The sequence below is a fragment of the Oryctolagus cuniculus genome, chromosome 10 (genome assembly GCF_964237555.1).
Source record: "Oryctolagus cuniculus chromosome 10, mOryCun1.1, whole genome shotgun sequence".
NCBI classification, from domain to species: domain Eukaryota; kingdom Metazoa; phylum Chordata; class Mammalia; order Lagomorpha; family Leporidae; genus Oryctolagus; species Oryctolagus cuniculus.
The window spans coordinates 116513990-116527366 of NC_091441.1; the positions used below are offsets into that span (position 1 = coordinate 116513990).

At 62.7% G+C, this 13377-nt stretch overlaps 1 protein-coding gene across 7 annotated transcripts in view; it reads left to right on the forward strand.

Moving 5' to 3' along the window:
• The window catches only part of ATP2B2 (ATPase plasma membrane Ca2+ transporting 2), a 94374-nt gene that overhangs the window by 64779 nt on the left and 16218 nt on the right, over positions 1-13377 (forward strand). For all 7 annotated transcript variants that reach the window (XM_051831903.2, XM_051831904.2, XM_070050011.1 and 4 more), the window contains 4 exons: positions 5126-5367; positions 6007-6241; positions 11096-11275; positions 11377-11464. In XM_051831903.2, the coding sequence (XP_051687863.1) occupies positions 5126-5367; positions 6007-6241; positions 11096-11275; positions 11377-11464 (745 nt within the window). The remainder of the gene's footprint in view (positions 1-5125; positions 5368-6006; positions 6242-11095; positions 11276-11376; positions 11465-13377) is intronic.

Consider the following 13377-nt stretch of genomic DNA (forward strand, 5'->3'; position numbering starts at 1 on the left):
GCTGGGGCTGCTGGGTAGGTTCTGGCCCTGCCTGCAGAGGCGCTCCGCCCCTCCAGGCCCTGCCGTGCGCCCCTGTAGGACAGGAACAGTGACAGCCCTGTGGCCCAGAGCATGCGCAGGCAAGAACACAGAGCACCTTCCAACAAATGGCCCCGGGCGGCCCCGCTACCCACAGAGGATGGGGCTGGGTCACTTCTTGAGGCCCTCTTAGAAAAGCCATCCCATTGCTCCTACCATAGCTCACCCTACAGTGGGGCCTGTTGGGGGTCTTGTTTAAAATTGTGGGAAAATGGCCGGCGCTGCGGCTCAATAGGCTAATCCTCCGCCTAGCGGCGGTGGCACACCAGGTTCTAGTCCCGGTTGGGGCGCCGGATTCTGTCCCGGTTGCCCCCCTTCCAGGCCAGCTCTCTGCTGTGGCCCGGGAGTACAGCGGAGGATGGCTCAAGTGCTTGGGCCCTGCACCCCATGGGAGACCAGGATAAGTACCTGGCTCCTGCCATCGGATCAGCGCGGTGCGCCGGCCGCAGCGCACCAGCCACGGTGGCCATTGGAGGGTGAACCAACGGCATAGGAAGACCTTTCTCTCTGTCTCTCTCTCTATCTCTCTCACTGTCCACTCTGCCTGTCAAAAAAAAAATTGTGATAAAATGCAGGTAGCATAAAATCGATCACAGGGCCAGCCTCTTCCCGCAACACCTGCTTCCCACATCACAGCGCCATTGTGAGTCCTGGCTGCTCCACTTCCAATCCAGCTCCCTGCTAATGTGCCTGGGAAAGCAGTGGAAGGTGGCCCAATTGCTTGGGCCCCTGCACCCACGTGGGAGACCCAGATGGAATGCCAGCCTCCTGGCAGTGCAAGATTCTCTCTCTCTCTCTCTCTCTCTCTCATTCTCTCCCTCTCTCTTTCTCTCCTTCTCTCCCTCTCCCCCTCTCCCTCTTCCTCTCCTCCTCCCCCTCTCCCCTTCTCCCTCCCCTTCTCCCCTTCCCTCTCCCTCTCTCCCTCTCTCTCCTTCTCTCCCTCTGTCACTCTCCTTTCAAGTAAATAAGCATAAATCTTTTTATAAAAACTTGCCACCTGGGCCACTCTCAAAGCTGCACTCTGGTCGCGTTCGTACGCTCACACACACATGCACCCATCGCCACCATTGGTCTTTACAACAGTCTTTGCAAGACAGAGACCCCGAGACCACTCCTCATCAACTCCCCACGCCCACTCCCTGCAGGCCCTGGCAGCCTGGTTCTGATTCCTGCTTCTGTGACTTTCGGTCCACTGGGGGCCTCATCTCAGGGCTGGCAACCAGCACTTGTCGTCTGGTGACTGGCGTGTCTCACCTAGTGCGGTGTCCTCAGAATTGGTGCCTGCGTCCCTGGGGCAGGGCCGTGTGCACAGGCTGCATTTGGTTCACCGTGTATCCAAGTGGTGGGTGCTTGTGCACAGTGCTGCTGTGAGCGTGGGTACGCAAACCCCCTGAGTGCCCGTATTCACTTATTTCCGGTGTGTTCAGAATTGAACCTGGCGGAGAGCTCAAGTCGTACCACCTTCATTTTGGAGCAGCTGCCGGGCTGTGCTCCATGCTGCGTTCCCACCCAGAGTGTGGCCTCCCCAGAGCGCAGGTTTGGGCTGGGGCTTCTCTCCAGCCTTGCCAGCTCGTGCTACTTTGTTTCCTTGTTAAAAGCAGCCTTCCAAATGGTGGGAGCTGGTGCTGGCTTTGAAATCCCCTTTTGCAGGAGTCCTTGGTAACTTGTAGCTCCTGAAGTCACCCCATTTTGCTGTTTGGCTCCTGGCTGCACCCACACCCCCGCCTCTCAGAACAGAAGCATGAATTGTCCTCATCAAGTGACGCCCATGGCTGCACCCAGCAGCCCTGGGCGCCTAACAGCACGCAGGGGAGTGTGCGGTGGACGCCAGAGTTGGGGCGGTCCAGGCCGCCCGGGCCTGACCTCCCGCCGGTCACCAGAAGCAGGTCACTTCCCCACCTGGGCCCACGTCCCGCCCCTCACACCGGGAACAGCCGCCAGCGCCTTAAATCCCTCACAGAGCCGCAGCCCTGGAGACCAAAAGGCTCTTGGAAAATCTACAGCAAGAGCAAAGCCTCTGGGTTTGTCAGGATAAAAAAAGCACAAAGAGAGGAGGGGAGGGTGCCTGCTCCTTGGCAACGCGTGTGGGCGACTTCAGAGCTCAAGTTCATGGGAACAAATCGAATTACGGAGGAGGCAGCTTTGCCGTTTGCAACCACGAGTTGTTTGGAATCCTTTTAGAGGAAAATTAAAATATTTCACAGAGGGTAATAAAACGCCACGCGTTCTCCAGGCTTGACTGCTCAGCTCTCTCGGGCAAATAAGTAATTAGGCGTTTTTATTTAAGTCCTCTGAGTCGTTTTCCTCCATTAGGGGGGGGGGGGGCTGTTGTGGAAAATGCATAAAACTCTAGAAATCACCGGAAAGTTCATTATAAAATGGTAACGCTGTGTCCGCGAGGGCGTTCCGGAAAGTTCTCGGTGATGCCTGTTTGGTGTGTACCTGTCTCTGCCGAGAGCCCCAGCCAGGGGAGCTCCGTGCGCCTCGAGGTGGCTCATTGCTTCTCCCTGACGCAGCAAAATGAGTCTCTGCACGCTCCATTTTCCATGAGCTTTGGGAAACATTCTCGGGTGGACGGGTGGCTGGTAGGTGGTCAGTAGATAGGTAAATAGATAGGAAGGTGGTGGGTGATAGGCAGGTGATGGATAGAAGACAGGTAGACAGGGCAGCATAGCAGAGGCCGTGGGAGCGCTTAGCGTTTACGCTCCCGTGGCCCGTGCCGTGGCGTAGAGGGTTGAGCTTGTGACATCGGCACCCCATATCCGAGTGTTGTTCCAGACCCGGCTGCTCCGCTTCCCGTCTGGCTCCATGCTGGTCACCTGACCGTGCAGCAGAAGGTGGCTCAAGTGCTTGGGATGGAGTTCCGGCCCAGCCGGCCCCGGCCATAGTGGACATTTGGGGAGTGAGCTATGGAAGATGGCGCGCGCGCGCTCTCTCTCTGCACCCCCACTTTGCTTTTCAAATAAATAAGTAAATCTTAGCCCTGAATCTGCAGACACAGGTAGCTGCATCACAGACTCTGTGCTTCCAGTGAAACCCCATCCATGCCTGAGCGAGGCGCCTTCCCCGGGCGTGTGTGTGACCCCTAGACAGGTTGGACCTGGGAGCTGGGTCCTGTCCGGAGCCCCCCACCCCCCGGGCCACTGGGCCACCTGCTGAGGGGCTGCAGAGCCTCCTGCGCCCCCAGCCCTCGCTGGGTCCACTTCAGGGGAAGGGCAGGCTTTTCCCTCAGCCACACATCACCTGCCGGGCTTACCCTGGTCGTAGGTGGGGAGGCTCAGGCCAAGCCCTCCCCTTCCTGTGCTCCCCCGCCTGTCCTGGGTGTGTGCACCGCAGCCTCTGGGCCCGCAGGCAGCAGGGCAGCAGGCCGGGGCCAGGCCCGGGTGCTGAGACGGCCCAGCCTGTCCCTGCACAGTGACCTCGCCGGCGTCTTCCCTAGTCGTCCTCCTGCCTGGGCTGCTCTCTGGGGCCATGAGCGGGATCCACAGGGCTCCCGGGTGGGCTGCTCGGAGACCCAGGGGAAGGCGGCACGCAGGGGACACAGGCAGGCCCTCTGCCGCCGGGCTGTCCTCAGGTCGTTTCTGCCACCCCTCAAAGCCAACTCCACCTCGGCCGCTGCGTGCCCATTTTTAAATTTCTGTTTACTCGTTGATCCTGTGTTTGAGAGGCAGAGAGACAGTTCCCATGCACTTGGTCACCCCTCAAATGCATGCAAGAGCTGGGAGGGGCTGGAGCCAGAACCAGAAGTTGGGGTCTCCCACATGGGAGCAGGGCCCCGAGTACCCAAGCCATCGCCTGCTGCCTCCCAGGGGGGCGTTAGCAGGAGGTGGGAATGGGGAGAGGAGGCAGGACTCGAACCCAAGCCCTCCGATACTGGATGTGGGCTTTCTCAACAGGGACTTAAGTGCTCCGCCAAACACCTGTCCCCACATGCTGGTTTAAAGAGGTGGGAGTGGCCGTGTTCTCACGTGGGAGGGTGCACGAGGAAGATGGTGTCCTCGGCCACCTGCCAGGCCCACCCCAGTGCCGTTGCGTCCTCACCTGTTAACCTGTGCCTCCACCACCTGACTAGGCTGCCTGCAGCCACTCAGCAAGCAGTGAGGGAACCAGGCTGTGAGCCGGGCTCCGGGCTGGGCCTGGGAACCCCCAGAGCAGTGGGACCCAACAGCTCTGTCTCTGGAGACCGTACAGAATTACAGCTCTGTTTAACTCAATCACAAGGGCCAGTCCATCCGCCCCACGAAGCACCACTCGGCCAGCAAAAAGGACAGATTTCAGCACACACAGCAGCCTGCTGGGCCCCCAGGGGCCGACGAGCCAGTCCCCCAGAGCTGCAGCCTCAGCCTCCATGCGTGTACACACTTCAGGTGGTGACGGCGGGCGGTGCAGAAGAGCTCAGGGTTGCCGGGGCAGGGGAGGGGGGTGGAAGGAAGGCGGCTGTGGCTGTAAAAGTGGTAGCATGGGGACCCCGTGATCACAGCCACACGCATCCACATGCAATGCCGTCACAGTGCTACACGCACACGCGTGTGCACACACAGGTGTCCACTCACAATGCGTGCAAAGCTGAGGCCGCAGTGGGGGGGGATGGAGGACAGGGCTGCGGGGTTTCTTGCTCATTTCCCGTTGCACATGCGTGTGCAGTGGCTCTAACACGCAGTGGCTTCTGGGGGAGGAGTGAGAAGCGCGGGTGGAGACAGGTCGAGAAGGAGCCAGCTCATCTGTGCTGGCCACTTCGGAAAAAAGAGAATGGAAGCGAACGTGGCCTGGCGCTGAGATGCCACAACGCTGTTCGCGTGTGCTTGCTTGTCAGACGATCGTCCTTTCCTGTGTTGGAAAGAATTCGTGCCTTTTTTTTAATGCTGTTGTTACTAACTGCTTTCACGCACAGCCAGGACTAGGTCCCAATGCCGAGGCCCAGGGGTGCAGGGCGTGGGCTCAGGGCTTGGCCCCGCCCCACAGACCACGGAGTGGGGGGCAGCGGCAGAGCAGGGGTGAAGGGGCCTCCGTGGAGCTGGGGGCAAGCCGGCCCTGCCTCTCTCCACAGCCCCCGGAGAAGGAGGGCGCCCTGCCCAGGCAGGTGGGCAACAAGACGGAGTGCGGCCTGCTGGGCTTCGTGCTGGACCTGCGGCAGGACTACGAGCCCGTGCGCGGCCAGATGCCCGAGGAGAAGCTCTACAAGGTGTACACCTTCAACTCGGTGCGCAAGTCCATGAGCACGGTCATCAAGCTGCCCGACGGCAGCTTCCGCATGTACAGCAAGGGCGCCTCCGAGATCGTGCTGAAGAAGTAAGGGCCGCGGGCACCCCGGCCAGGGCCACCCTGTCCCCCACTGCAGCCTCTCCGCGGCGCCTCCGTCCCCCCTGAGCCCCAGGGCGATGGGGAAGCTGTGTGCTCCCCACGCCGCACTCGGACCTCCCCTCCTCCACCGCCCTTGGCCTGGGCTGGCCGGGCCCTCTGACTCCCACTCCAGAAAGAAACCTGGAGGACTGAGCGAGCCGCCTCCCTTCCGTGGGCCTCCGTTTCCCCTCCTCTCAGCCCTGGATCTGCAGTGGAACTCGCCCCCCACACCGACCGGGGAGGGGGGGCTCTGTAGAAACCATTGGCTCCTGGGTCACCCCTAGGAGGCCTGAAGGGGGCTCTCTTGGGCGTCAGCCGCCCCTCCACCCGCCGGAGCCAGACAGAGTCCCTGTTGGATTCCCTTTGCAAAGCGTTTTGGCCGGGAGTTGTTTTCTCCCTGCGAAACCTTGCAGCTGGTGGCAAACAGAAGGGCCGGGGCCCCACCTCGCAGGGGGACCCGGGGCCTGCTGGGTGTGCCCAGCCCTGCGGCATTCTGGGAGGCGGGCTGGGTGGGTGTCCCCAGGGCCCCCCGCCCCCCCGCTGCTGGGCCTCATTCCTGTCCTTTCCCCCCACCCCCACCCCTGCCAGGTGCTGTAGAATCCTGAACGGGGCGGGCGAGCCCCGGGTCTTCCGGCCCCGAGACCGCGACGAGATGGTGAAGAAGGTGATCGAGCCCATGGCCTGCGACGGGCTGCGCACCATCTGCGTGGCCTACAGGGACTTCCCCAGCAGCCCCGAGCCCGACTGGGACAACGAGAACCACATCCTCAGCGAGCTCACCTGCATCTGCGTGGTGGGCATCGAGGACCCCGTGCGGCCCGAGGTAGGCGCCAGGGGCCGGGGCCAGGGCCGGCGTGCGGCCCACGGGGCGGCCTGGAGCAAGTCACTGCCCCCCGTGGTGCTGCCACTCCCCCGGCCAGCGTCAGCTCTGGCAGGGGAGGGGAGGGGAGGCGGATGGAACCCGCAGACCGCCCCAAGGGGGTCCACCTGAACTGTGCACCCAGCCACGGGGGCTCTGCACTCTGATCACAGGTTGGGGGCTGCCTGCCGTAGAGACCTCCCACCCGAGGACCCAGGCTGTGTTGTCACAAACCCCCGGCCCAGATCCACAGTCCCCGGTGTCGCAGGCCAGTGCATCAGGAGCCCGGTGTGGCGGCCCCACCAGCCCCTGGGGCTATCTCAGTCCCTGTGCGATTGACCAGTGCCCGCCTGGTGTCACAGCTGTCACTCACCCTCATCGGGGTTCCCAGGGGTGCTGAGCTGGAAAGCTAGGCCAGGGTCCCACCCCCACGTGGCAGGAGGGCTATGCAGCATTGAGACAGTGCTCGGCGCTGTCTTAAGCCTCCTTTAGCAGCCTGTAGGTTCCATCCGCCTCCCCTCCCCTCCCCTGCCCCTGCCAGGTCCCAGGGACCCCGTGTTTTCTCATTCTGCAAGAAACACTGGGTGTGACTCAATAAATCCAGATGGGAACAGGTTGCCTGCCTCCCTGCCCCAGGGCCTTTGCATACACACAGCGTTTCTAGGTCAGGAAGGTGAGTAGAGGGGAAACAGCTCCCCGAGGCCAGGGCCTGGGAGGGCAGCAGCTGATCTGGCCTTGCCTATGGATGGTGAGGTCACCCAGGAACCCTGGAAAGGGGACCTCGATCCCAGCCCCAAATCTGCGCCTGCAAAGCACTTCCCCTCTCTCCACCTCAATTTTCCTGCCTGTGAAATGGCAGGCTAGCCCAGGGCCCGTTGGTGCCTCCCAGGCTTGGATGCTCCGGGCAGGAGCCCACACCAGCACCAGGCCCCAGGCGCTCCTTCCTGCCCTGCCGCCCACGTCCTGGGTGAGCTGCTCTCTCCCCTTGGCCCAGCAAGGGGAGTCTGGACATGACCGGTGCCCATGCTGAACTGCATGGACAGACTGGGAGTGACTCAGGGCCACAGCCATCAGGGGGCTCGGGCTGCCATCTGGCCCCGCCTGTCCTTCACGGGGGGGCCTCAGTTTCACCATCTGAAAAATGAGAACGTGTTCTGCCTGGCACTGCCAGGCCAGGGACGGACTGGAAAGAGCAAGAGCGGGGCCCTGTGGATTCAGCACCTGCGGGTGGGCGCCCAGGAGACCAGCGGGGGTGGTTTTCTAGAATGATCTGTGCACCTGGAACCCAGGCCTCAAGGCTCAACAAGCCCTGGCAGTGGAGCAGCCCCCACCCCTCCGCCGCAGGCAGCCGACGTCACGGGGTCTCGGGGTGACCTGCAGGGCGCCCCGCCTGGCCGGCGCGTTTGTGTCACCTCCCAGCTGAGCGCCCGCTGTCCAGATCGGCCGTCACCACGCCCCACCGCTGCCGGAGCGCGTGCTCTGCCTGTCCACCTCCCCGCGCTCCAGGGGGTGAACCCCGCAGCCCGCCCAAGGGCCCGTCGGGTAAAGCTCACCTGCCGCGCCCGCACCGGAGCATGGTGAGCCCGCGGGGCCGGCGGTGTTCATACCGCGGCGTCACCGACCGCGGCTGGCACCAGGAGTAGCAGACTTTTAAAAGCCTCGATTTAATGGAAACAGGAAGCGCCGTCTCCTGACTGTTTGCCCCAGTGAGAAATCTCTAGGATAATTTTAGCGAGAGAAGCAATGGTTCACAGATCCAACAGCGGTTTAATTTATGTGGAAAGAACGCGTCCGCCAGACCGTGCCCGTGGGGAGGCTAAGTCCCAGCCGTCCCCGGTTCCTGGGTGCCCGGGCCCCAGGTGTTCGATGGCTGTTTGTGGAGCGAGTGAGTGGAAGACAACAAGAACCGCCCATGGGTCAGTGCTGCCGGAGCCCGTGCTAAGTTCCCTGTCTCCAGATGAGACCCCAGGCCCGGCGCACAGAAGAAGGGTCACGACAAATAAACCGGATGCGTCCACCCTGGAGCAAGCAGCCTTGGGGAGAGTGAGCTCCCCGTCATCAGAGGTTTGCAAGCAGGGGCAGCTGGGAGCAGGCGTACGCGGTGAGCAGAGGGCCAGAGCCAGTGACCAGGGGCCTCCCAACGAAGGGAACCGAGGCGGCAGCCCAGCGCCAGCCATCGTGATCCACACGTCCCGGCCCCACGGCCTCCGGCTTCTCTGAGCAGCTGACCCTGCGCGGGCTCAGAAGGGGGCTTCCAGACCCCAGGGAAGGGGAGGGCTGGCGCGCCACAGCCCTTCAGTGACAGGAGGCGGCTGCCCGTCCCTGCAGAGCCCACGCCACAGGCGACTCCGGGAGCTACAGAGGCCCTGGCACTGCGGCCGGACGCTGCCCCTCTCCGCTGCGGGACAGCAGTGCCCAGGAGTCTGCGCTTCTCATGCCAGCCTCAGGGGGGCGCCCCTGCTGGGAGGACTCTGCGGGCTGAGGATTAGGGGGTCCTGGAGGTTGCGAGGCTGGGGGCTGGGCAGTGACCCGGCTTGGACAGGGTCAGGTGGTGTGGATGAGGGGGATACAGACGAGATGTTTTCAAGGTCTGTCCTTTTTCTTTGAATTCCTGAGGGCGGCAACAGGAGCCGCAGGTGACTACCCGGGGCTGGGTTCTGGGCCAGCAGCATAACCCTGGCTGCTTTGCTGGGCCTGTCCTAAAGTGGGCGAGGGTCTGTAGCCTACGAGGAGTCAGCTTCACACCGCGACTGATGGCGCAAAGGCCACGCACGCTCAGTTAGAAAGCGTCCTGGGATCATGGGTTTGGCTCTTTCCTGGGCCAGTGCCGAGCGGCCCGAACCCGTCTCTGCTGAGCAGTGAGGCTCGGCGGGGGTGGGGGATTCCACGCATTAGCAGCTTAGGATGCGTTCCCCTGGCCATGGGCTTATGGAGCCATAGCCCCGCGGGAAGTCGAGGGGCATCAGCACCACAAACTGGGCACACGCTCGGCAGAGTGCGTCTCGTGGTTCCGGGAGCCAGGGGTCCCACGAGATGGAGTGTCAGCCAGTGGGCACCTGCTCACTGTGGTCCACTACCCATCTCTAATCTTCCTTGAAGACTCTGTGGCAGCTCCCTGTGTGTGTCTTTCTCTATGCAAATATCCTTTTTTAAAAAAATTTATTTTCATTTCATCTGAAAAGCAAAGAGAGAAAGATCTTCCACCCACTGGTTCAGCTCTTCAAATGCCTACAGCAGCTGGGGCTGGGCCCGGCCAAAGCCAGGCGCTCACTCCAGCCCTGCTGCGTGGGTGCAGGCACCCAAGCACTTGGGCCATCACCTGCCGCCCCCCAGGGTGTGCACCAACAGGAAACTGGAATCAGAAGTGGAGCTGGGACTTGAACCCAGACCCTCTGCTGTGGGACACCAGTGTCAAGCAGCACCTTCCCCGTCCCAGCAGAGGCCCGCCCCTGCCCCACCGACAGGAAGTACTCTCTCGCGAGCGCACGAGTCACACGGGGTGCGGGCTCACCTGACTATCTTGTCCATGTCCATCACCTTCTGAGTCCAACAACCAAGTGCCAAGGCAGCTGACTTCACAACAAGGTGCACATCTGCGTTCAGGTGGCCCCCCTGGCTTGGCCTCCGAGTGGACAGGCCGGCCGTTACGGCACGCACGCAGAGGAGAGCACAGCGTGGCGAGCCAGAAAGGAGAGGGAGCAGGGAGGGGCTGGACTCAGGCTTTCACAGCGACCCCCTCGCCAGAACTCAAGAGGTTACACAAGAAGCACCCAAGGGCTCCCAATGATCTGAGGACCTCTCACGGGGCCCCGCCTCCACCACCTGCCAGTCACACCACCCTGGGAACCATACCTTCAACTCATGGGCATTTGGGGACCCCACACAGATACCCAGACCACAGGAGCAGCATCGTAACTTGACATGCGTAAAGACGCTTTCTGTGAGTAAGGTCACCTCCGTAGCTATGAAGGCTAGGTCTCCAGTGTCCCTGTTTGGGGACATACACTTCCGCCCAGACGTGTTCACACAGTCCCAGCAGTGGCCAGCAGGCAGGTGTGGGAGTGAGCTCCCTGTGCTGTGACACGCAACAGGACTTGAGCGCTGAACTCAGCCCGCCAGGCCTGTGCCATCTCTGTGCTTTGGCCCCACTTGGCTGTTTCAAGCAGATGCAGCCTGGTTTCTCTATTGTCTGTCAGTGCCTGTGCGGCTAGTCTGTGTCTGTATAAAAAGCCACAGCTCATCCAGCTCATTGCCACATCCTAGATGCTGGGCCAGGGGTGGGGGTGGCGGGGGCCTGACTTGGCCCAGTGGCCCAGACATCAGAGAGAGCAGGAGTCCTTATCTGTCCATGAAACGGCACCTTGTACCTGAAACAAGACCCCTGCCATGTATCCTAAGTCACTGTCACGTGCGGGGAATAGACAAGTCAGCAATCAATAGAAGCCTGGAACTGTGTGCACAGGTTTATCATGGAGACTGGGAATTGTGCATGTGCAGGCGACGGGGACGGGCCACGTGCCAGGGCGGGGGGCTCCAGGGGTGCTCACTGGGGTCTTTCCCAAGCCTCTTCCCAGGCGGGATCACCAGTGGTTCCAGTTCAGGAGGAACCAGTGCCTGTCTGAGTCCACAGCAAAACTGAATCAGGGATGCTGTAATTGATTAACAATGCCTGCCATGGGCACAGGGAGGGAGGCGGCAGCCCTTGTGTGTCGTGTCTCGTGGTGATCCCAGTGCAGTGGCCTTGCTGTGGAATCCAGGAAGGTGGGGGCGCCTGGCCCAGGGAGCACCCTTCCCCATGGCTCCCCCTATCTTGTGCAGGTCCCAGAAGCCATCCGCAAGTGCCAGCGAGCGGGCATCACGGTGCGCATGGTCACTGGCGACAACATCAACACGGCGCGGGCCATCGCCATCAAGTGCGGCATCATCCACCCCGGGGAGGACTTCCTGTGCCTGGAGGGCAAGGAGTTCAACCGGAGGATCCGGAACGAGAAGGGGGAGGTATGCAACCGGGCTGGCTGGCGGGCCACCGCGGGATCAGCGACCCCCTGCTCGGGACTCAGTCTGTCTACCATCCCCCACCCCCACCCCGCCCCGTCCAGATTGAACAGGAGAGGATCGACAAGATCTGGCCGAAGCTGCGGGTGCTGGCTCGCTCCTCGCCCACGGACAAACACACCCTGGTGAAAGGTCAGCCCGAGGCCGCGGGGGAGGTTGGGGGTCTGCAGCTCCGCTAGGTCCCAGGGCCGGCTGGGGCCCACAGCTGTGTGCTCTGAACTTGCCCGATGCACACGCCTGACCATGTTCAGCAGCCCCTGCTGTTGGCGCTCCGCCGGCCTCACTGGCTTACGTTCCCAGTCCGCCCCAGAGCTCAGGAGTTTGGTCTGTCTTGGTCTGCCTGGTCTCCAAGGCCCAACCAGCATCTGGGACCAGGACCCCCGGGACTGGCCGGGTCAGCAGAGGAGGCCAGAGGCCAGATCCTCCTTCTCTGTCTCCCACCAGGTGGCTGGGTGCAGGGCACTGCTGTTGTCATACAGCCCTGGTTAACAGCCTGGCCCTGCCACCTGCCTGTGGGCAAGCCCCTGCACCCTGGGACCCTCTGTGAAACGGCCGTGGTGGGGCCGGGTCCTGGCTGGCGTCAACCTTAAGGCGTCTCAGAGGGGCTGGCCGAGGACGTGAAGAGAGGCAGGAGGCTCCCGGCCCACCCCTCTCTCTCAACCCCTCCCACACTCATTCTCTCTGCGAGGGCTCGCTCCAGGCGGACACAGTCCTCACCTCTGGGGAGTCATAGCGCGGCTTCTGTGCCGTAGACAGGAAACACGTGTGCAGAGCACAGGCCGCGTGGGGTCCTGGGGGCTGCCCCAAACCCAGTCCACAGAGGATGTCAGGCCACAGACCAACCAAGGCAGCATGGGGCCAAGGGACACGCCCTGTAGAGGGCCAGCGGCAGGGGATTCCGGGCACCTGCAGCTGCTTAGGCTGGGAGGGGGCTGGAGGAGACTGGGGGCGGGGCCCACACTGCACCCAGATGGTGACCTTTGTGCCCAGGGTCCGTGGGGCGGGGCAGCCTAGAAGGGAAAGACCTCATTGGAGGGCTCCCCAGCTGTACAGACAGTGGTGCAGCCAGGGCAAGTGCAGCCGATGGCCAGCGGGACTGGAAGGGCCCAGGGTTCAGCAGCTACTGGGATGGGTTGGGGAGGGGTCTGGATTCCCCCTCTGTGTGTCTGCTCGGGGGCCTGCCCCGGCCTGGCTCAGGAGTCTCAGGAGAAGGGACGGAGGCACTGGAGTTGGACCTGGCACAGCCGGGGCGCTCTGACTCCCTGTTGGAACTGTCCCAGAGTCGAGGGGGATCCTGAGCTGAAAGTGGAGACCTGCAGGGAGTGCAGGCCCAACAGAGGAGCTACTGCAGCCGGGGCACCTGCCCGCGCAGCGGCCAGCATGAGACGCGGGCATGGGAGCTGCGGCGACCGGCCAGGAATGAGCATACCCAGGGAGCAGGGGCATGCTCCAGCCTGAGAATCGTGCAGGTCCCCGGATGCGGCCACAGCAGGAGCCACAGGCAGGCTTGCAGGTCCCCGGATGCGGCCACAGCAGGAGCCACAGGCAGGCTTGCAGGTCCCCGGATGCGGCCACAGCAGGGGCCACAGGCAGGCTTGCAGGTCCCCGGATACGGCCACAGCAGGAGCCACAGGCAGGCTTGCAGGTCCCCGGATGCGGCCACAGCAGGGGCCACAGGCAGGCTTGCAGGTCCCCGGATGCGGCCACAGCAGGGGCCACAGGCAGGCTGGGGGGCCCAGGACCCAGGCTTGAGGTGCTGGGTGAACGAGCCCGTAGGGGCCGATTCCGGGACAGGGGGCCTGGGGCAGGCCGTGTGCTGGGCACAACTTGGAGGATCCACCCGGGGCATCTACCCTAACTCGCACAGGCGGCTGCTGCGTGCCAGTCAGGTGGTGACACAGCCGTGTGGGGGCAGAGATGGCACATGAACTCAGCAGAGGTGGGCAGCGGTCGCAGGAGCTTCCTGGAAAGCAGCGTGGAGCTGAAGCTGCACACCCAGCGGGGAAACAGCCTGCAGGGCCACAGGAGCCGGCTGGCAGCAGAGG